Source organism: Oncorhynchus nerka, linkage group LG12 (genome assembly GCF_034236695.1).
Source record: "Oncorhynchus nerka isolate Pitt River linkage group LG12, Oner_Uvic_2.0, whole genome shotgun sequence".
In the NCBI taxonomy this organism is placed as follows: domain Eukaryota; kingdom Metazoa; phylum Chordata; class Actinopteri; order Salmoniformes; family Salmonidae; genus Oncorhynchus; species Oncorhynchus nerka.
Genome location: NC_088407.1, coordinates 12,545,570 through 12,568,665, shown reverse-complemented (window position 1 = coordinate 12,568,665; position 23,096 = coordinate 12,545,570). Strand labels below are relative to the sequence as shown.

Below are 23,096 nucleotides of genomic sequence, written 5' to 3'. Positions count from 1 at the left end.
AAGATTCAAAAACTGAGACATAAACTGAACAAGTTCCACAGACATGTGACTAACAGAAATGGAATAGTGTGTCCCTGAACAAAGGGGGTCAAAATCAAAGTAACAGTCAGTATCTGGTGTGGCCACCAGCTGCATTAAGTACTCAAGTGTATCTCCTCGTCGTGGACTGAACCAGATTTGCCCGTTCTTGCTGTGAGATGTTACCCCACTCTTCCACCAAGGCACCGGCAAGTTCCCGGACATTTCTGGGGGGAATGGCCCTAGCCCTCACCCTCCGATCCAACAGGTCCCAGACGTGCTCAATGGGATTGAGATCCGGGCTCTTTGCTGGCCATGGCAGAACACTGACATTCCTGTCTTGCAGGAAATCACTCACAGAACGAGCAGTATGGCTGGTGGCATTGTCATGCTGGAGGGTCATGTCAGGATGAGCCTGCAGGAAGGGTACCACATGAGAGAGGAGGATGTCTTCCCTGTAATGCACAGCGTTGAGATTGCCTGCAATGACAACAAGCTCAGTTCAATGATGCTATGACACACCGCCCCAGACCATGATGGACCCTCCACTTCCAAATCGATCCGGCTCCAGAGTACAGGCCTCGGTGTAACACTCATTCCTTCAACGATAAACGTGAATCCGACCATCTCCCCTGGTGAGACAAAACCACGACTCGTCAGTGAAGAGGACTTTTTGCCAGTCCTGTCTGGTCCAGCGACGGTGGGTTTGTGCCCATAGGCGACGTTGTTGCCGGTGATGTCTGGTGAGGACCTGCCTTACAACAGGCCTACCAGCCCTCAGTCCAGCCTCTCTCAGCCTATTGCGGACAGTCTGAGCACTGATGGAGAGAGTACATTCCTGGTGTATATCTCGGGCAGTTGTTGTTGCCATCCTGTACCTGTCCTGCAGGTGTGATATTCGAATGTACCAATCCTGTGCACGTGTTGTTACACGTGGTCTACCACTGCGAGGACGATCAGCTGTCCATCCTGTCTCCCTGTCGTGCTGTCTTAGGCGTCTCACAGTACGGACATCGCAATTTATTGCCCTGACTACATCTGCAGTCCTCATGCCTCCTTGCAGCATGCCTAAGGCACGTTCACGCAGATGAGCAGGGAACCTGGGCATCTTTCTTTTGGTGTTTTTCAGAGTCAGTAGAAAGGCCTCTTTAGTGTCCTAAGATTTCATAACTGTGACCTTAATTGCCTAGCGTCTGTAAGCTGTTAAGACACTAACAACCGTTCCACAGACGCATGTTCATTCATTGTTTATGGTTCATTGAACAAGCCTGGGAAACAGTGTTTAAACCCTTTATAATGAAGATCTGTGAAGTTATTTGGATTTTTACGAATTATCTTTGAAAGACAGGGCCCTGAAAAAGGGACGTTTCTTTTTTTCTGAGTTTAGGTATATAATGGTGTCTTATGTCGTATTTTTTACAAGTGTTCTGACAAGTGATTAAATGATTCCAGCTGCATCAGACACCAACAGTGTTGACTTAAACTCCTTGATAAATTCATTGTGATATTCATGAAATGTTTGGATCAGCTAGCTTCAGTGTTAATGCTAAAACAAATGATGCATGGAGTTGGTTTATCGTATCAACTTTAATTTGTTGGCAAGTAAACGTGTTTTAATAAAACAGTAGATTAGTCTGTCAAAATAGCAAATAAGTAGACATAACTTGTATTCAAGACAGTTTATTTGCTTTGGAGACCAAGCGTAATTTACAACAGCAATATGCAGGCACAGTTATGGCAATGTATGACATATACTGAACAAAAATATGAATGCAACAACTCAAGTGTTGGTCCCATGTTTCATGAGCTGAAATAAAAGATCCCAAAATGTATCCATACGCACGAAAAGCTTATTTCAAAAATGTTCTGCACAAATTGTATTTGTTTCCAACCCTATTAGTGAGCATTTCTACTTTGCCAAGATAATCCATCCCTATGACAGATATGGCATATCAAGAAGCTGATTAATTAAACAGTATGATCATTACACCTTATGCTGGGGACAATAAAAAGACACTCTAAAATGTGCAGTTCTGTCACACAACACAATGTCAGAGATGCCTCAAGTTTTGAGGGAGTGTGCCATTGGCATGCTGACTGCAAGAATGTCCACCAGAGCTGTTGCCAGAGAATTTAATTTCTCTTTAATCTCTACCACAAACCACCTTTTTCATTTTAGAGAATTTGGCAGTACGTCCAACCGGCCTCACAACCGCAGACCACCTGTATAGCGTTGTGTGGGAGAGTGGTTTGCTGATGTCAATGTTGTGAACAGACTGCCCCATGGTGGCAGTGGGTTTATGGTATGGGCAGGCATAAGCTACGGACAACGAACATAATTGCATTTTATCGATGGCAATTTGAATGCACAGATATACTGTGATGAGATCCTTAGAGCCATTACCATTCACCCCCCACCATCACCTCATGTTTCAGCATGATAATCCATGTCGCAAGGATCTGTAAACAATTCCTGGAGGCTGAAAATGTCCCAGTTCTTCCATGGCCTGCATACTCACCAGACATGTCTCCCATTGAGCATGTTTGGGATGCTCTGGGTTGACGTGTAGAACAGAATGTTCCAGTTCCCGACAATCATCAGCCTGATTAACTCTATGCGAAAGAGACCATGTGCATGTGACATTAAAACTTGAAACTACAGAAGCCTATAGCTTGGCTGTCCAAATTTCATTCTAGCAAATTGAGGGCACACAATTTCAATTATGAATAATGGCACAGACGTATCCGCGGGATGTAGGGGTGCTGAGGGTGCTTAAAAAATATATATACATTCAAAAAAAATCACAATTATATTACTCCTGTGTGAACTAGGGCTTTATTACTCGTGTATGAGAGGACAAAAATAGTCCTGTGTCCTCGGAATTGGGGCCTTTAAGAAGGGAGCTCCTCCCTCACAGCTTTTGCCCATTCATGTCACGGGCCCCGGTCTATGGCTTAATGGTGACTGCATATACAAACTCACACAGGAGAGACAACATGGCTGCTCAGTCTGTGGTAAAAGATTCACTCTGGAGACACATCTGTTGAAGCACACGGATAATATCCACAAAGAGAGGGAAAAACAGAAAGGGGAGCAGAAGGCGGGGTGTGGACAACACTCTTATGAAAGGAAAAACACTCCGGATCATTCATTTTTAAAAATGTTTTTGTTTAACTTTAACTGACTTGCCTAGTTAATAAATAACAAATTCTTATTTTACAATGACAGCCTACCCTGGCCAAACCTTCCCTTAACCAATTGTGCGCCGCCCCATAAATAATATATTATGGATTTAATTTGTAGAATGTTTTACATGTAAATAAAGTTTGATTTGAATTAGGTTCTGATCAAACAGTACAGAGTATTTTAGGAAGCTCACATTTCTGTTGTAAAGAATGTAATTAGAAACAGAAATATCTAGTCGTTTGATTCGGAATGTCTCTCAGGGCGATGAGAGAATGGTCGGACTGATGTTATTGATACATAAAAAAAAAAAATCCAACCCAAGTTCTTCTTTTGGCCCTCCCACCTCAATGGGAGGGCAGCTACCGCTCAGCCCAACTCCAAGCTCTTCTCTGTCCTGGCACCCCAATAGTGGAACCAGCTTCCCCCTGGTCTGAAGCTAGGACAGCAGAGTCCCTGCCCATCTTCCGAAAAACGTCTGAAACCTCTTCAAAGTATATCTTAAATTGTCCCACAGCACCTCGCCCCCCTAAAATGTGTTTAACTTTTGTTGAACTAACATTCGCACTTCAAAATGTACTATGACAGATATGTGGTTGACCCACCTAGCTATCTTAAGATGAATGCACTAATTGTAAGTCGCTCTGGATAAGAGTGTCTGCTAAATTGTTAAAATGTCAAATGTAATTTTGAGAAAAGGTCTCCTTGCATTTTTTGAAAATGGATTTTTATTTCACCTTTTATTTGTCCAGGTAGGTCAGTAGAAAACAAGTTCTCATTTACAACTGCGACCTGGCAGAGATAAAGCAAAGCAGTGCGACAAAAACAACAACACAGAGTTACACATGGGATAAACAAACATACAGGCAATAACACAACAAGCATTTGTGTTATTGCCATCAATTCTGACCTAATTCTGCTCATTCATGACATCTTACCTTTGACCTTGTACAGAGTAATGCTGTACAGTTGACCCCCGATGAAGAATTGATTATCTCAGATCATTCTATGCTTATGATAACCACTGTGTGTGTACATGTAGTTACAGTGATGTGTATTCATGGATGCCAAGGGTAGCCAGGCTTCCCCCAAAAATTGACCAAGACAAAAATACATACAAAATATTTTTTTATTTCGTCTCTCTGTGTTTAATCATTTTTTATAATTTAAATAATTTAGCAGACACTCATATCCAGAGCGACTTACAATTAGTGCATTCATCTTACAAATTTGAACGAATTGCAAAAATCTCTGAAGCTGGAGACTCACATCTCCCTCACTAGCTTTAAGCACCAGCTGTCAGAGCAGCTTACAGATCACTGCACCTGTACATAGCCCATCTGTAAACAGCATATCTATCTACCTACCTCATCCCCATACTGGTATTTATTTATTTTGCTCCTTTGCATCCCAGTATCTCTACCTGCACATTCATCTTCTGCCGAGCTACCATTCCAGTGTTTAATTGCTATATTGTAATTACTTCGCCACCAAGGCCTATTTATTTCCTTAACTTACCTCATTTGCACTCACTGTAATATAGACTTTTTGTTTTCTTTTGTTCTACTGTATTATTGACTGTATGTTTTGTTTATTCCATGTGTAACTCTGTGTTGTGGTATGTGTCGAATTGCTACACTTTATCTTGGCCAGGTCGCAGTTGTAAATGAGAACTTGTTCTCAACTAGCCTACCTGGTTAAATAAAGGTGTTCTCAACTAGCCCACCTGGTTAAATAAAGGTGTTCTCAACTAGCCCACCTGGTTAAATAAAGGTGTTCTCAACTAGCCTACCTGGTTAAATAAAGGTGTTCTCAACTAGCCTACCTGGTTAAATAAAGGTGTTCTCAACTAGCCCACCTGGTTAAATAAAGGTGTTCTCAACTACATTTAACATTACATTTAAGTCATTTAGCAGACGCTCTTATCCAGAGCGACTTACAAATTGGTGCATTCACCTTATGACATCCAGTGGAACAGCCACTTTACAATAGTGCATCTAAATCTTTTAAGGGGGGTGAGAAGGATTACTTTATCCTATCCTAGGTATTCCTTAAAGAGGTGGGGTTTCAGGTGTCTCCGGAAGGTGGTGATTGACTCCGCTGTCCTGGCGTCGTGAGGGAGTTTGTTCCACCATTGGGGGGCCAGAGCAGCGAACAGTTTTGACTGGGCTGAGCGGGAACTGTACTTCCTCAGTGGTAGGGAGGCGAGCAGGCCAGAGGTGGATGAACGCAGTGCCCTTGTTTGGGTGTAGGGCCTGATCAGAGCCTGGAGGTACTGAGGTGCCGTTCCCCTCACAGCTCCGTAGGCAAGCACCATGGTCTTGTAGCGGATGCGAGCTTCAACTGGAAGCCAGTGGAGAGAGCGGAGGAGCGGGGTGACGTGAGAGAACTTGGGAAGGTTGAACACCAGACGGGCTGCGGCGTTCTGGATGAGTTGTAGGGTTTAATGGCACAGGCAGGGAGCCCAGCCAACAGCGAGTTGCAGTAATCCAGACGGGAGATGACAAGTGCCTGGATTAGGACCTGCGCTGCTTCCTGTGTGAGGCAGGGTCGTACTCTGCGGATGTTGTAGAGCATGAACCTACAGGAACGGGCCACTGCCTTGATGTTAGTTGAGAACGACAGGGTGTTGTCCAGGATCACGCCAAGGTTCTTAGCGCTCTGGGAGGAGGACACAATGGAGTTGTCAACTGTGATGGCGAGATCATGGAACGGGCAGTCCTTCCCGGGAGGAAGAGCAGCTCCGTCTTGCCGAGGTTCAGCTTGAGGTGGTGATCCGTCATCCACACTGATATGTCTGCCAGACATGCAGAGATGCGATTCGCCACCTGGTCATCAGAAGGGGGAAAGGAGAAGATTAATTGTGTGTCGTCTGCATAGCAATGATAGGAGAGACCATGTGAGAGGTTATGACAGAGCCAAGTGACTTGGTGTATAGCGAGAATAGGAGAGGGCCTAGAACAGAGCCCTGGGGGACACCAGTGGTGAGAGCACGTGGTGAGGAGACAGATTCTCGCCACGCCACCTGGTAGGAGCGACCTGTCAGGTAGGACGCAATCCAAGCGTGGGCCGCGCCGGAGATGCCCAACTCGGAGAGGGTGGAGAGGAGGATCTGATGGTTCACAGTATCGAAGGCAGCCGATAGGTCTAGAAGGATGAGAGCAGAGGAGAGAGAGTTAGCTTTAGCAGTGCGGAGCGCCTCCGTGATACAGAGAAGAGCAGTCTCAGTTGAATGACTAGTCTTGAAACCTGACTGATTTGGATCAAGAAGGTCATTCTGAGAGAGATAGCGGGAGAGCTGGCCAAGGACGGCACGTTCAAGAGTTTTGGAGAGAAAAGAAAGAAGGGATACTGGTCTGTAGTTGTTGACATCGGAGGGATCGAGTGTAGGTTTTTTCAGAAGGGTGCAACTCTCGCTCTCTTGAAGACGGAAGGGACGTAGCCAGCAGTCAGGGATGAGTTGATGAGCGAGGTGAGGTAAGGGAGAAGGTCTCCGGAAATGGTCTGGAGAAGAGAGGAGGGGATAGGGTCAAGCGGGCAGGTTGTTGGGCGGCCGGCCGTCACAAGACGCGAGATTTCATCTGGAGAGAGGGGAGAAAGAGGTCAGAGCACAGGGTAGGGCAGTGTGAGCAGAACCAGCGGTGTCGTTTGACTTAGCAAACGAGGATCGGATGTCGTCGACCTTCTTTTCAAAATGGTTGACGAAGTCATCTGCAGAGAGGGAGGAGGGGGAGGGGGAGGAGGATTCAGGAGGGAGGAGAAGGTGGCAAAGAGCTTCCTAGGGTTAGAGGCAGATGCTTGGAATTTAGAGTGGTAGAAAGTGGCTTTAGCAGCAGAGACAGAAGAGGAAAATGTAGAGAGGAGGGAGTGAAAGGATGCCAGGTCCGCAGGGAGGCGAGTTTTCCTCCATTTCCGCTCGGCTGCCCGGAGCCCTGTTCTGTGAGCTCGCAATGAGTCATCGAGCCACGGAGCGGGAGGGGAGGACCGAGCTGGCCTGGAGGATAGGGGACATAGAGAGTCAAAGGATGCAGAAAGGGAGGAGAGGAGGGTTGAGGAGGCAGAATCAGGAGATAGGTTGGAGAAGGTTTGAGCAGAGGGAAGAGATGATAGGATGGAAGAGGAGAGAGTAGCGGGGGAGAGAGAGCGAAGGTTGGGACGGCGCGATACCATCCGAGTAGGGGCAGTGTGGGAAGTGTTGGATGAGAGCGAGAGGGAAAAGGATACAAGGTAGTGGTCGGAGACTTGGAGGGGAGTTGCAATGAGGTTAGTGGAAGAACAGCATCTAGTAAAGATGAGGTTGAGCGTATTGCCTGCCTTGTGAGTAGGGGGAAGGTGAGAGGGTGAGGTCAAAAGAGGAGAGGAGTGGAAAGAAGGAGGCAGAGATGAATGAGTCAAAGGTAGACGGGGAGGTTAAAGTCGCCCAGAACTGTGAGAGGTGAGCCGTCCTCAGGAAAGGAGCTTATCAAGGCATCAAGCTCATTGATGAACTCTCCGAGGAACCTGGAGGGCGATAAATGATAAGGATGTTAAGCTTGAAAGGGCTGGTAAATGTGACAGCATGGAATTCAAAGGAGGCGATAGACAGATGGGTAAGGGGAGAAAGAGAGAATGACCACTTGGGAGAGATGAGGATCCCGGTGCCACCACCCCGCTGACCAGAAGCTCTCGGGGTGTGCGAGAACACGTGGGCGGACGAAGAGAGAGCAGTAGGAGTAGCAGTGTTATCTGTGGTGATCCATGTTTCCGTCAGTGCCAAGAAGTCGAGGGACTGGAGGGAGGCATAGGCTGAGATGAACTCTGCCCCACCTCTTTAAGGAATACCTAGGATAGGATAAAGTAATCCCTCTCACCCCCCCCCCCCCCCCCCCCCTTAAAAGATTTAGATGCACTACTGTTCCACTGGATGTCATAAGGTGAATGCACCAATTTGTAAGTCGCTCTGGATAAGAGCGTCTGCTAAATGACTTAAATGTAATGTAAATGTTGTTGGCCGCAGATCAGCAGTTCCAGAGGCTACCGGAGACCTGGAACTCCACGTGGGTCGTGCACGCTGGGACCACCAGATTAGGGTGGCCGCGGCCACGCGGTGTGGAGCGTTTGTATGGTCTGTGCAGAGAGGAGAGAACAGGGATAGACAGACACATAGTTGACAGGCTACAGAAGAGGCTACACTAATGCAAAGGAGATTGGAATGACAAGTGGACTACACGTCTCGAATGTTCAGAAAGTTAAGCTTACGTAGCAAGAATCTTATTGACTAAAATGATTAAAATGATACAGTACTGCTGAAGTAGGCTAGCTGGCAGTGGCTGCGTTGTTGACACTACACTAATCAAGTCGTTCCGTTGAGTGTAATAGTTTCTACAGTGCTGCTATTCGGGGGCTAGCTGGCTAGCTAGCAGTGTTGATTACGTTACGTTGCGTTAAAAGAACGACAATAGCTGGCTAGCTAACCTAGAAAATCGCTCTAGACTACACAATTATCTTTGATACAAAGACGGCTATGTAGCTAGCTATGTAGCTAGCTACGATCAAACAAATCAAACCGTTGTACTGTACTGAAATGAAATGAAAATGTGATACTACCTGTGGAGCGAAGCCTACCTGGTTAAATAAAGGTGTTCTCAACTAGCCCACCTGGTTAAATAAAGGTGTTCTCAACTAGCCCACCTGGTTAAATAAAGGTGTTCTCAACTAGCCTACCTGGTTAAATAAAGGTGTTCTCAACTAGCCTACCTGGTTAAATAAAGGTGTTCTCAACTAGCCTAGCTGGTTAAATAAAGGTGTTCTCAACTAGCCTACCTGGTTAAATAAAGGTGTTCTCAACTAGCCTACCTGGTTAAATAAAGGTGTTCTCAACTAGCCTACCTGGTTAAATAAAGGTGTTCTCAACTAGCCTAGCTGGTTAAATAAAGGTGTTCTCAACTAGCCTAGCTGGTTAAATAAAGGTGAAATAAAAAATAAATAAATAATACATTTCCTTTCGATTTGCAAGTGGCTTAATGTGTCTCACCGGAGAAAGCATCCGAGCGAACAAAACAGCGCCCCTCTGTCTCAGTATGTGAAGCGTGTCTATCTGATGCTGTTTGGTCAGAAAGAGTATGACATTGTTGCCGTCCGTAGCAATGAATGCAAGGGAAGCCAGCGAGCATTTGACCTCCCTTCTTAAAAATAATAGCTCATCAGCGATGAGCTAAACTGAGTGAGCTCAGCTCTGAATGGTCCTGGCGCACCAAAAAAAAAGTGTTTCGGGAAGCCAGTTTGGATTTGGCTTCAGACCAATCACATCACAAGCTAAACATCATTATTGACAGAAAAAAAAGTGAATTGTTGCATCTCCTGGTGTTGTTGTCCTCTATTGGCTAGCTAAATTTGTCCCTTTCCTAAATTTGCCATTGATGGAGGTAGGGATTTGGACTTGTTGTTTAACTTTAATTATTTGTTCTGGCCAATGATTATAACAGCGTTTCTGATCCAACCATACATTTATACATTGTGCCCTTGGGCAGAGAGGATGGAAGTTCAACATGTAGCTAGATGTAGTGTGCTAATGTTAACTAGCTGGCCTTGGTGCATTGTTGCCCATGAAAGGAAGTTACGCTAGCATTTTAGTAAGGTAGCCTAAGACAACAAAACATGAAATTGTGTACTGCATGACAGAGTGTTAGAGCATTGGGCAACATGAAAGAGGAGGATGATATTGGCGTTTCTCTGCAAGTAGGGTGAGTCAACATGTTTTTTTTTCTACTTGCACGTACTAGGCAAAAAAAAATCAATATCATAGACAGCCACATCATATTTAGCTTACGTTGATTGGACTAAATCGTTTTTTTTTTTTTTAGTTGTCACTGTGTAGTGTCTTAACACTTAGTACTTATTTATGTAATAAGAAAGACTCTGAATACAAGCAATTGAACTGGAGCTTCACGTTTACTCAAACGAGTTAGTACCGGAATAACATAGAACAACACTGGCATGACCAAGGGTGCTCCATCCTTAAAGGGGACATCAGTAATTAACAGAACATAACACACTGTATGTGTAGTTGAAACGGTGCTGGAATAGTGCAGGCAGCTCCTGTGTTCTTTGCAACTTGCAGTAATGCTGTGTAGTTCGAAAATCAATAGTTGTTTAGTGGTCTGAAAATGTCGGACACATTAACTTGCTTGACCATGCTGAAGGTCAGGTAACTGTTTGTAACATTAAATATTCTTTGAGGACTTTACCAGACAGAGGTTGCTCTACATTTTTTAATGAAACATAGGTGTGTTTGAATTTATTCTGCTACTGTATCTTCTTATTGTCTGGGCCTTTAGACCTATATATCACTGTTGCGAGGCATATGGAACTATACGGTTATAGAGCAAACAACTTAATTATCACCACACACCGGTTGTAATATGGCTTTTTTCCCCCTGGATTGGCTTCCCATGTGGTGATTTTACCCACGCACCGCTACTGTGTAGTAATCGTTTTCCTTTTCAACTGGTCCGTAAACTGCTTTGCACTGGATTCAACTCCCATCTAGCTGGCGGCGCTGTTGTGTTTTTCTGGGCTCGCCAGCCATTAGAACAAACGATTTTATAAGATTCCTTGACTAGAACACGGAAGTAGGATTAGAAACGAGTTTGTTTTGGCAATAATTTAGTGGAGTAAAAATAAGACATACTGACTGAACTAAATAGGCCACCCAACTCTCATTCGACTGAAAATGTCTAAACTACAATTGTTGCGTTTGTTTTTAAATGAGCGTTTAACGGCGGCTGCTGTGGAGATTTTCGGGGCAGTTGAGAAAACGGTGGTGGAGTACCAGGAGGAGAATGATCGGCTACGGAGACTGCTGCGGAATCGAATCACACCGGAGATAAAACTATGTAGAATAGGTTAGTATGCAGATCTACTGATAGCTAGTTGTAGTTGAAGGCCCGGTTTTGCAAAAGGAATGGAATTTAAGCTTCCGAGTGTTTTTAAGATGCATCGTTCCAATAAGGGTTCTACTAGTTACCACAGCCACAAAGTAAAAATGGTCTATATCGTAAAAATTCATGAAAACCAACATTTGATTTTTGGTCTTCATTTAAGGTTAGGCATAAGGTTAGCACTGTGGTTGATGTTAGGTTTAAAATAACGTTTTTAAGAAGAGAAATTGAAGAAATGGGCGGGGTTTAGGACTTTGTGGATGTGGTAACTTGTGACAACCTTCCTATAACAAACGTTTCGAAAAACACCAAGCAGAGAGAACATTCACTAGTGCGTCGTTGGAGTGGGTGTCGATAGGACTACATATAGGACCGAAAGAAAGTCAGCCCTGCTCTCAGATCAGCTTTCTCTATTCATATCTTACTTTAATATTAAAATTGTTTCCCAATACGGACGACGGATCAGCTTCTAGAGAGATATTACCACCTAGGGCAGAGTGGGGTAAATTGAGCCGCCCTTGTTTAGAGGTTTCATGAAGCTGGTCTCTAAACCGAAGTTGATAATTGGAAGATTGTATATTACATCGGTTGGGTTCTCTGAGTTTCAATATGAGGTCTTAAACCTGGCTTGAAAGTGGACCCTTGTAGCTGTGTGGGCTAATATAGAGGGGGTTTGATTAATCTGGCCCGGGGTACACCGGGCTATGGCCTGTCTCGTCATCGTGCGAAACGGGGAGGGAAGAGTGACCTTAAATTCGAACAGTAATCTGCACCATTCTGAGATGTTGTCAACGAGGCAGCATGGTAGGGTACTAGGGTGTAACTAGGCCCCATAAGAACAATGTCTAATTGCTGACACAAAAAAAGCAATGTTTGGGGGGGATAGTATGTGGAGGAAGCTCACGCTTAGGGGCGGCAGGGAGCCTGGTGGTTAGAGCGTTGGACTAATAACCGAAAGGTTGCAAGTTCAAATCCCCGAGCTGACAAGGTCTGTCGCTCTGCCCCTGAACAGGCAGTTAACCCACTGTTCCTATGCTGTCATTGAAAATAAGAATTTGTTCTTAACTGACTTGCCTAGTAAAATAAAGGTTAAAAAAAGGTGAATAAACTATTAAGGGAAATAAATGTCTACAGTTACAGTTTACACTTTTTAGTTACCCCACCCCCCCTCAAATCAGTGGTGCGTGCTCTACAAAAAAATAAGAGACTGAAATAACATTAAAAAGATCACATTTACATGGTCACAAATAAAGCTGTCCCCAGTCCAATTGGAGCAACTCATGAGCCCATCTCCTGCACTGCTCACACCTAATCCAGTCCCCACCTGTGACTGAAAACAGGGAGCGATGCCAATCGAAAAGCTCTCTCTTAAAAACATAGCTAGCTAGTGGAAACATTTGCAACTGCAATTAAGTTACATGATCTTTTTAATGTTATTTTACCTCAGATGATCTGGTAGTAAGGTTGCTAGCTAACTGTCTGGCTAGCATTTACTGCTTGTAAAGTTGCTCCAACATATTACTACTTTACTCAACAAAAAAAGGTGGATTATTTATCTTAAGGGTTTCCTACTTGTATATTTAAAAAACAATTATAGATCAAACTTCATAGGAATATGTCTACAACTTTTTCAAAATGTCAAAAAACTAGGTCAACTTACCACTAAATTGTTTTGTTAAAACATCTCCAAATGCTGTGATTACACAGAGGATTTTTTTGGAACTAGGCCTAATCAATCAACAACAAAAACGTGGAAGAAGCCTTAGACTCTATTCCCGACCTTCCACTGTAGGCTTACACAGCACAGCCATTGGTTGAGCAGCACACAATAAAACTGTTTTTATCAGCAAGAGCAGAGCAGGCCGGGACTCAGGGTGGGAATATCCTCGTTTTATTTACAACCTGGTTCAGTCTGCTTTTCAAGGGCGGTTCGTTGCTCCAGTGCCTTTCCGTTCACCTTCACACTCATGGGCCAGACTACACTCAATCATAGGACCTACTGAAGAGAAGAGTCTTCAATACGTAAAGGTTGAGACCGAGTTTGCGTCTCTCACATGGGTTGGCAGACCATTCTATAAAAATGGAGCTCTATAGGAGAAAGCCCTGCCTCCAGCTGTTTGCTTAAAAGTTCTAGGGACAGTTAGGAGGCCTGGGTCTTGTGACCGTAGCGTACGTGTAGGTATGTACGGCAGGACCAAATCAGAGAGATAGGTAGGAACAAGCCCATGTAATGCTTTGTAGGTTAGCAGTAAAACCTTGAAATCAGCCCTTGCCTTAACAGGAAGCCAGTGTAGAGAGGCAAACACTTTTTGTTCTAGTCAAGATTCTAGCAGCCGTGTTTAGCACTAACTGAAGTTTATTTAGTGCTTTATCCGGGTAGCCGTAAAGTAGAGCATTGCAGTAGTCTAACCTAGAAGTGACAAAAGCATGGATGCATTTTTCTGCATAATTTTTGGACAGAAAGTTTCTGATTTTTGCAATGTTACGTAGATGGAAAAAAGCTGTCCTTGAAACAGTCTTGATATGTTCGTCAAAAGAGAGATCAGGGTCCAGAGTAACGCAGAGGTCCTTCACAATTTTATTTGAGACGACTGTACAACCATCAAGATCAATTGTCAGATTCAACAGAAGATCTCTTTGTTTCTTGGGACCTAGAACAAGCATCTCTGTTTTGTCAGAGTTTAAAAGTTGAACATTTGCAGCCATCCACTTCCTTATGTCTGAAACACAGGTTTCCAGGGAGGGCAATTTTGGGGCTTCACCGTGTTTCATTGAAATGTACAGCTGTGTGTCATCCCTATAGCATTGAAAGTTAACATTATGTTTCTTAATGACATCACCAAGAGGTATAATATATAGTGAAAACAATAGTGGTCCTAAAACGGAACCTCGAGGAACACTGAAATTTACAGTTGATTTGTCAGAGGACAAACTATTCACAGAGACAAACTGATATCTTTCCGACAGATAAGATCTAAACCAGGCCAGAACTTATCCGTGTAGACCAATTTGGGTTTCAAATCTCTCCAAAAGAATGTCCATACTGTCTCTACACACCACCATCTGCATACTGTATATAGTTACACTGAGTGTACAAAACATTAGGAACACCTTGCAATATTGAGTTGCCTTCAGAACAGCCTCAATTCGTCGGGACATGGGCTCTACAAAGTGTCTAAATTGTTCCACAGGGATGCTGGCCCATGTTGACTCCAATGCTTCCCACAGTTGTGTCAAACTGGCTGGATGTCCTTTGGATGGTGGACTATTCTTGATACACACGGGAAACTGTTGAGTGTGAAAAAAACAGCAGTATTGCAGTTCTTGACACACTCAAACCGGTGGTCTTGGCACCCTACTACCATACCCTGTTCAAAGGCACTTCAATATTTTGTCTTGCCCATTCACCCTCTGAATGGCACACAATCCATGTCTCAATTGCCTTATTTAACCTCCTTAAAAATCCTTATTTAACCTGGCTCCTCTCCTCAATATTAGGAAGGTGTTCCTAATGTTTTGAATACTCTATTTATCTGCTGATGATTTGTCTATCTGGTAAAAATCACTAATACAGGTCCCCTCCTCCCTCTGGTGGTATGGATAACCTTGTAATGATGTCTCCAGAGAAACCTGGAGTCAAATGAAGGTCCTATTTATCAAATTACTATAGGCGGAATTAGATGTTTTGCCTGGGGTCAAAATGACCCCAACGGACCTTTTTTTTTACAAAGTCCATATTGATACAGAAACTTTAAACAATGATTAAGATTCATTAAGAACAAGTTGATTGACAAAGTCATGAAACATTTGAAGAATTGAATAAACTTTTGGACAATGATGATAAAAAATATTCCTCAAGGTAAAAAAAAAAATAGCCACTACTACCACTTTAACTGGGTATGATTAAATAGTTGTCTTTGTCACAAAAAGCTGATTGAAATGGGATATAGGCAGGGGCATAACTTAGTCCAGCTTCTCGACAGACATTGTATTTGCTTCAGACAGGAAGTAGAACGAAGAGAGTGGGCGCAAACTAGGATTGCACATTTTGGGGAATATACAGAAAACTTTCCATGTGAATTAACGGAAATATATGGGAATTAACGGGAATATATGGGAATTAACGGGAATATATGGGAATTAACGAGAATATATGGGAATTAACGGGAATATATGTGAATTAACGGGAATATATGGGAATTAACGAGAATATATGTGAATTAACGGGAATATATGGGAATTAATGGGAATTAACGGGAATATATGGGAATTAACGGGAATATATGGGAATTAACGGGAATATATGGGAATTAACGGGAATATATGGGAATTAACGGGAATATATGGGAATTAACAGGAATATATGGGAATTAATGGGAATATATGGGAATTAACGGGAAAATATGGGAATTAACGGGAATATATGGGAATTAATGGGAATTAACGGGAATATATGGGAATTAACGGGAATATATGGGAATTAATATTTTTATTTTTTATTATTATATATATATTTTTTTACCTTTATTTAACTTGGCAAGTCAGTTAAGAACAAATTCTTATTTTCAATGACTGCCTAGGAACAGTGGGTTAACTGCCTGTTCAGGGGCAGAACGACAGATTTGTACCTTGTCAGCTCGGGGGTTTGAACTTGCAACCTTCCGGTTACTAGTCCAACGCTCTAACCACTAGATGTTTTTTGCATTCGATATATTTATCATATCATATGGAGACAGAAAAATAAACCTTTTATCTTGTCATAAATAGACATAATTACAAATGATTAAATCCTTCCAGTAGAAATTTAAAAGAAAATACTATTTGAACTTTAATGAAATGAGTTGACTCTTCACATGGGACGATTTCACAGAACAACAAAAGAAAGGGAATATTGAATGATCCACAATGATACATCACGTCTCCCAAAAACATTTTCAACATACATTTGTTGTAAAATGATAGTCTAGAAACTAAAGCTTTGGTTGTCTTCCTCTCAGGCTTCCATGTCTTCTCCCTGGACCTGCTCAATGTCCACCTCTTGAACATCAGACTCTGAGGCCCCATCTTCACTGTCACTTTCCAACCTTGTTGAGGAAGGCTCGTTGTCAGGCTCAAAAAGCCTCAAATTTGCCCGAATGGCCACCAATTTCAACCCTTGTATTGGTCTGCCTTTTGCGTGCTTTGGTGTGTGTCCCCACACAAGGACCAATTGCGCTGTGATGTTGGTGGGATTTGGAGGATGATGTTGACAACAGGGAAAAGAGCCTCAGATCCACAAAGTCCCTTCCACCAGGTGGCTGATGAGATATGTTGGCAAGACTGCCGTATTGCATCTCCATCCCAAAGCCCCTGCTTGGAAGTGTACTTCGCCAGACTGTCAAGAACCTTGCCCTCATCCAGGCCAAGGTGGCGAGACACGGTAGTGATGACACCATAGGCCTTGTTGATCTCTGCACCAGATAGGATGCTCTTGCCAGCATACTTGGGGTCCAACATGTACGCTGCAGCGTGTATGGGCTTCAGGCAGAAGTCTGGACACTTTGATATATTTCAGAACTGCAGTTTCCTCTGTTTGGAGCAACAGTGAAGTGGGCAGGGCAGTTTCTTCTCTTACATCTGCAAGCAGAGTCTGAACATCAGATAGGATGGCATTGTCTCCCTCAATCCATGCAATGGCTACTGCTATAGGTTTCAGGAGTTTCAGGCTGCTTACCACTCTCTCCCAAAATACATAATCCAGGAGGATCCTCTTGATGGGGCTCTCCATATTGACAGACTGTGATATGGCCATTTCTTGGCGAGACTCCTTCCCCTCCAGGAAACCGTCAAACATGATGACGACACCACCCCAACGGGTGTTGCTGGGCAGCATCAATGTGGTGCTCTTATTCTTCTCACTTTTCTTGGTGAGGTAGATTGCTGCTATAACCTCATGACCCGTCACATACCAAACCATTTCCTTGGCTCTCTTCAATGCTTGAGCACCACAGCCAACAATTGGATGTGAGGGTAGGACTCCTCCACTTTAGACCAAGCAGCCTTCATGTTCGCAGCATTGTCTGTCACCAGTGCAAATACCTTCAATGGTCCAAGGTCATTGATGACTGCCTTCAGCTCATCTGCAATGTAGAGACCGGTGTGTCTGATGTCCCTTGTGTCTGTGCTCTTGTAGAATACTGGTTGAGGGGTGGAGATGATGTAGTTAATTATTCCTTGCCCACGAACATTCGACCACCCATCAGAGATGACTGCAATACAGTCTGCTTTCTCTATGATTTGCTTGACCTTCACTTGAACTCTGCATCCAGCAAATGAGTAGATAAAGCATGTCTGGTTGGAGGGGGGTATGCTGGGTGAAGAACATTCAGAAATATCTTTCAATACACATTGCCTGTGAGCATCAGAGGTGAACCAGTTGCATACACAGCTCAAGCAAGACATTCATCAGCATTTCTCTGACTACGTTCCTCCATTGAGTCAAAAAAACCTCTGATTCCAGGAGCACCATGAGCTGTTGCTATCGATAAGCTGTCTGATTCATCATTTTCACCTCGAATAGAAGTATAGGGACTTTTGTCAGAGGTTGCTTGTTGTGAGCACTGAGAGAACTTTATGCAATTGGCCAGATGATTCTACATCTTTGTTGCATTCTTCACATATGATTTGGCACAATATTTGCAATTATACACAGCTTTTCCTTCTACATTAGCTGCAGTGAAATGTCTCCACACATTAGATAGTTCCTGTGCCATTTTCCTGTAAAGATTAGGAAAAAATGAGTATTTTTTTTTCCATGTATAGATAAATACAGATAAATGTTTTAAAATGAAACATGTATGGAAACAGGTGAATTAACACTCATCGGTTAGCAGGCTCAAGCAAGCTAAACCCCACATTGTTAACAAGTTAGAAATGACTTACACACACTTTGCTGTAGGCTACTATTTACTAGTTAACAAAAAATTATGTATGTCAAATAAAATATATTCACCCCACCCAGTATTGTAATCAAAACTTACCAGAAAGCATGTAGTCCTTGGCTCAGACAGTGTAGTAGTGTGGGCTCAATAGCATCTCATTAGTGTGCAAGATCTTGAGTATCAGCTGTACATGTGATGGAAGAATGCAATGTGCATGCAGAGGGTTGCAATTCCATTGAATTGGGAATAATTGAACCAAAATATGCCACAAGATCTAGAATTACCTTGTGTATTCCACAAAAAAAGGTTCACTGTTATAAGCTAACTTTTTTTAATGAATTTAAGCTAAATTCCCAGAATTCCCAGGGCTTAACTCCCCATGGAAAATTTCCAGAAAGATTCCGACCCTTTCCAACCCTAGTGTAAACATTAACATCCATGTTTGGTTTTGGTTTGGAGGAGGGGGAGAGGGGTGTGTTAGCATCTAATAATGTATTATTTCCTGGGCACCACTCTGCAATTAAAACTACACTTTCCTTATCAGAAACGTCCATCAACCACAGATATACCCTCCGACGGGGTAAAAGGGTTGCCAAACAGATGGTAAATACGTCCCACAGTGGGCTAGTGTTATAGTGCTAGACCGAGATACAGTCTGTCTAGAAGCTGGCCCTAGCTACCTGCTAGGCTGTATAGAATACAGTCTGTCTAGAAGGTGGCCCTAGCTATCTGCTAGGCTGTATAGAATACAGTCTGTCTAGAAGCTGGCCCTAGCTACCTGCTAGGCTGAGATACAGTCTGTCTAGAAGGTGGCCCTAGCTATCTGCTAGGCTGTATAGAATACAGTCTGTCTAGAAGCTGGCCCTAGCTATCTGCTAGACCGAGATACAGTCTGTCTAGAAGGTGGCCCTAGCTATCTGCTAGACCGAGATACAGTCTGTCTAGAATCTGGCCCTAGCTATCTGCTAGACCGAGATACAGTCTGTCTAGAAGCTGGCCCTAGATATCTGCTAGACTGAGATACAGTCTGTCTAGAAGGTGGCCCTAGCTATCTGCTAGACCGAGATACAGTCTGTCTAGAAGCTGGCCCTAGCTATCTGCTAGACTGAGATACAGTCTGTCTAGAATCTGGCCCTAGCTATCTGCTAGGCTGTATAGAATACAGTCTGTCTAGAAGCTGGCCCTAGCTATCTGCTAGACTGAGATACAGTCTGTCTAGAATCTGGCCCTAGCTATCTGCTAGACTGTATAGAATACAGTCTGTCTAGAAGGTGGCCCTAGCTATCTGCACTCAGGCATTTCTCAAGAGATACAGTCTCAGTCTAGAAGCTGGCCCTAGCTATCTGCTAGCCTGTATAGAATACAGTCTTTCTAGAAGGTGGCCGCAGCTATCTGCTAGGCTGTATAGAATACAGTCTGTCTAGAAGGTGGCCCTAGCTATCTGTTAGGCTGTATAGAATACAGTCTGTCTAGAAGGTGGCCCTAGCTATCTGCTAGGCTGTCTAGCTCTTATATATAAATGTATAGTCCAAATGTATGATTCAAGTGTTCTATTTAATTATGTGGTATATACAGTGCCTTCACCCATCTACACACAATTGAAACATGTTATTTGAAATGTTTGTAATTTTTTAGAAAATGAAAACAGATCTCATTTACATAAGTATTCACACCCTGAGTCAATACATGTTAGAACCACCTTTGGAGGCGATTACAGCTGAGAGGCTTTCTGGATAAATCTCTAAGAGCTTTGCACACCTGGATTGTGCAATATTTGCACATTATTCTTTTTTGTTGTTGTAAGTCATTTGATTGTTGATAGTTGCTAGACAGCCATTTTCAAGCCACAGATTTGCAAGTGTTTCAGGTTATTGTCCTGCTGAAAGGTGCATTCGTCTCCCAGTGTCTGGTGGAAAGCAGACTGAACCAGGTTTTCCACTAGGATTTTGCCCGTGCTTAACTCTATTCCCTTTATTTTTATCCCAAAAAACTCCCTAGCCCTTGCTGATGACAAGCATACCCATAACATGATGCACCCCCGTGCTTGAAAATATGAAGTGTGATGTGTTGCGTAACGCTTTGTGTTCAGGACATAAAGTTCATTTCTATGCCTCGTTTTTTGCAGTTTTACTTTAGTGCCTTATTGCAAACAGGATGCATGTTTCTGAACATTTGTATTCTGTACAGCCATTCTTCTTTTCACTCTGTCAATTAGGTTAGTATTGTGGAGAAGCTACAGTGCTGTTGATCAATCCTCAGGTTTTTTTCTATCACAGCCATTAAAATCTGTAGCTGTTTTAAAGTCACCGTTGGCCTCATGGTTAAATCCCTAAGTGGTTTCCTTCCTCTCCGGCAACTGAGTTGGGAAGGACGCCTGTATCTTTGTAGTGACTGGGTGTATTGATACACCATCCATAATAATAACTTCAAAAAGGGGAAAGGGATATCCAACATCTGCTTTTTAAAATGTTTTACTCATCTACCAATAGGTGCCCTTCTTTGCTAAGCTTTGGAAAACCTCCCTGGTCTTTGTGGTTGAATTTGTGCTTTAAATTCACTGCTCGACTGCGGGACCTTACAGATAATTGTATGTGTGGGGTACAGAGATGAGGTAGTCATTAAAAATCATGTTAAACACTATTACTAATGCACAAAGGGAGTCCATGCAACTTATTATGTAACTTGTGAAGCACATCTTTACTCCTGAACCTATTTAGTTTTGCCGTAACAAAGGGGTTGAATACTTATCGACTCAAGATATTTCAGCTTTTCAATTCTAATGAATTTGTTTAAAAACATCCACTTTGACATGATGGGGTATTGTGTGTAGGCCACACAAGATCTCAATTAAATCAATTTTAAATTCCGGCTGTAACACAACAAAATTTTGGGGAAAAGAAGGGGTGTGAATACTTTCTGAAGCCACTTCAGATAACCCTTGCTCCTCCTCTCCTTCCCTCCAGACTCCCTGCAGCTCTCTGTCTCTGAAGAGGAGGTTCCCCCTGAGCAGCAGCACTGTGAGCAGGAGTGGAGCCCCAGCCTGGGGCAGGAGGACCCAGAGACCACACTGATTATAGACGAAGAGGAGGAAGTCAGGACCAGTCAGGAGGAGGAGCAGTTTCAAGGTCTAGAGCCTGATATAGAGTTCATATTCACTCCTTCCTGTGTGAAAAGTGAATGTGATCAGGAGGACCCACTTTGGTCCTTGACTCTTCCCCAAACCCAGACTGTGGAGAACAGAGAGAGTCACTCTAAACCAGTGGATCTCAAACCTTTTGGCACTGTGACCCACTTAAAGGGTCTCGACATTCCCTGTGACCTTCCATATAATCGTAACATTGCCTCCAGCTACAGCTCAGCCGTAAGCAGCGACCTAGTAGGGCTTGACATCAGACCACCATTTGATCCCAACGCACCAATGGGGGAACCCTGCATCTGCCCCTTTTGTGGCAAGACCTTCAAACAAAAAGGAAATCTGTCCATGCACATGAAGATTCACACAGGAGAGAAACCTTTTAGCTGTGGTGACTGTGGGAAACGCTTCAATCGCAAGGAGCACTTAACCAGACATATACGCATTCACAGAGGAGAGAAACCATTCAGCTGTCATTTTTGCTGTAAAAGCTTCAATCAGAAAGGGGACCTAAGGAGACACATACTGACTCACACAGGGGAGAAACCATTTAGCTGTGGTGACTGCGGTAAAGGCTTCATTCGCAAGGAGCATCTAATTGCACATATACGGACTCACACAGGAGAAGTGTCGGTGTCAAGCAAAGCCTAACCATGCAGAAACTGGCAAATAGATCTCTGATGGATTTACTGTCGTAAAACATTGTAAATAAAGTTTGATTTGAATGATGAGGTAATGATCAAACTAGGGGTGCACCGATATGACATTTTTGGCCGATACCGATAACCAATATTACCATTTTTTGCGGACATTTAAGCATTCTAGTACAGTTAAAGAGTTAACACATACACATGGACTCAGTGGTCTAAGGCACTGCATCTCTGTGCAAGAGGCGTCACTACAGTCCCCGGTTCGAATCCAGGTTGTATCACATCCGGCCGTGATTGGGAGTCCCATAGAGCGGTGCACAGTTGGCCCAGCGTCGTCCGGGTTTGGCCGGGGTCGGGCCGTCATTGTGAATAACAATTTGTTCTTAACTGACTTGCCTAGTTAAATAAAGGTGACACTGACCAAAAAAGTTATTTATTTGGCATTTACATATGTCCCCATTTACCGGTAAAACATCATCAAAACCTATTTCTTTCACTTACTTGCTGTGCTGATTCGTTAATTTGTTCAGTAGTTTCATTCCCAACCAGAATTTCATCATACGTGTATTATGTATTATCATGTAAACATGATTACGAGAATGAAACGACTCAAGTGTAATTTCAGCTGTCTGTCTGTCCGTGGCCTCTCTTCCTCGGTGCGCAATGTCACTGTGTCCGTTTCCATCTTGTCTAGCGTCAGATGAAGTGAGGAAGAACAGATATCACTAAAGTTCTGTCTAGCATCAGATGTGTGAGGAGGAGACCCAGCAGAGGAGAAAGGGTTAAATACCAGTGCTTGTGTGAATATGTCTTGGTCTAATGCAGCTGTGCGACCCGGTGGGTGAATAAACTTGGTTTGAGTTTTAATAATCGTCCGTGAGTTCTTACTCTTTATTTACAACTGAACAGATCATTAGATTGATACACGTGAGTGCACACACACACACACACACACACACACACACACACACACACACACACACACACACACACACACACACACACACACACACACACACACACACACACACACACACACACCTGCACGCATACAAACCCAAAGTGCCTGTCTCTACCTATGTATGTAACCACGGTTCCTCCTCAAAATAATCTGTGGCACATTTCCCAGGTCCTAATTACTTATAATACTATGGTTATTAGGTGCTAAAAGAGCAAGGATTTCCTTGTTACTGAAGCCAATTCTAAAGTATAGTTTCACCAAGTCATGTACTCAGGCATTTCAACGGTGGCGTGCCCAGCAATAGGGAGCCA

The 23,096-nt window shown here is 43.4% G+C and overlaps 1 protein-coding gene across 1 annotated transcript; it reads left to right on the top strand.

Moving 5' to 3' along the window:
• Nucleotides 1-10,786: 10,786 nt before the first annotated feature.
• On the top strand, nucleotides 10,787-22,696 carry LOC115137874 (zinc finger protein 287-like). The gene is made up of 2 exons (XM_029674153.2): nucleotides 10,787-11,085; nucleotides 21,005-22,696. Exons 1-2 carry the CDS (start codon nucleotides 10,914-10,916, stop codon nucleotides 21,823-21,825), a joined length of 993 nt encoding a protein of 330 aa, XP_029530013.1. The 5' UTR covers nucleotides 10,787-10,913; the 3' UTR covers nucleotides 21,826-22,696.
• Nucleotides 22,697-23,096: the final 400 nt, after the last annotated feature.

Bases quoted from the DNA above. Each gene is read 5' to 3' on its own strand.
- LOC115137874 (XM_029674153.2), top strand. From the start codon at position 10,914: ATGTCTAAACTACAATTGTTGCGTTTGTTTTTAAATGAGCGTTTAACG. The intron at 11,086-21,004 runs GTTAGTATGCAG...CCTTCCCTCCAG, and splicing joins GATAAAACTATGTAGAATAG to ACTCCCTGCAGCTCTCTGTC.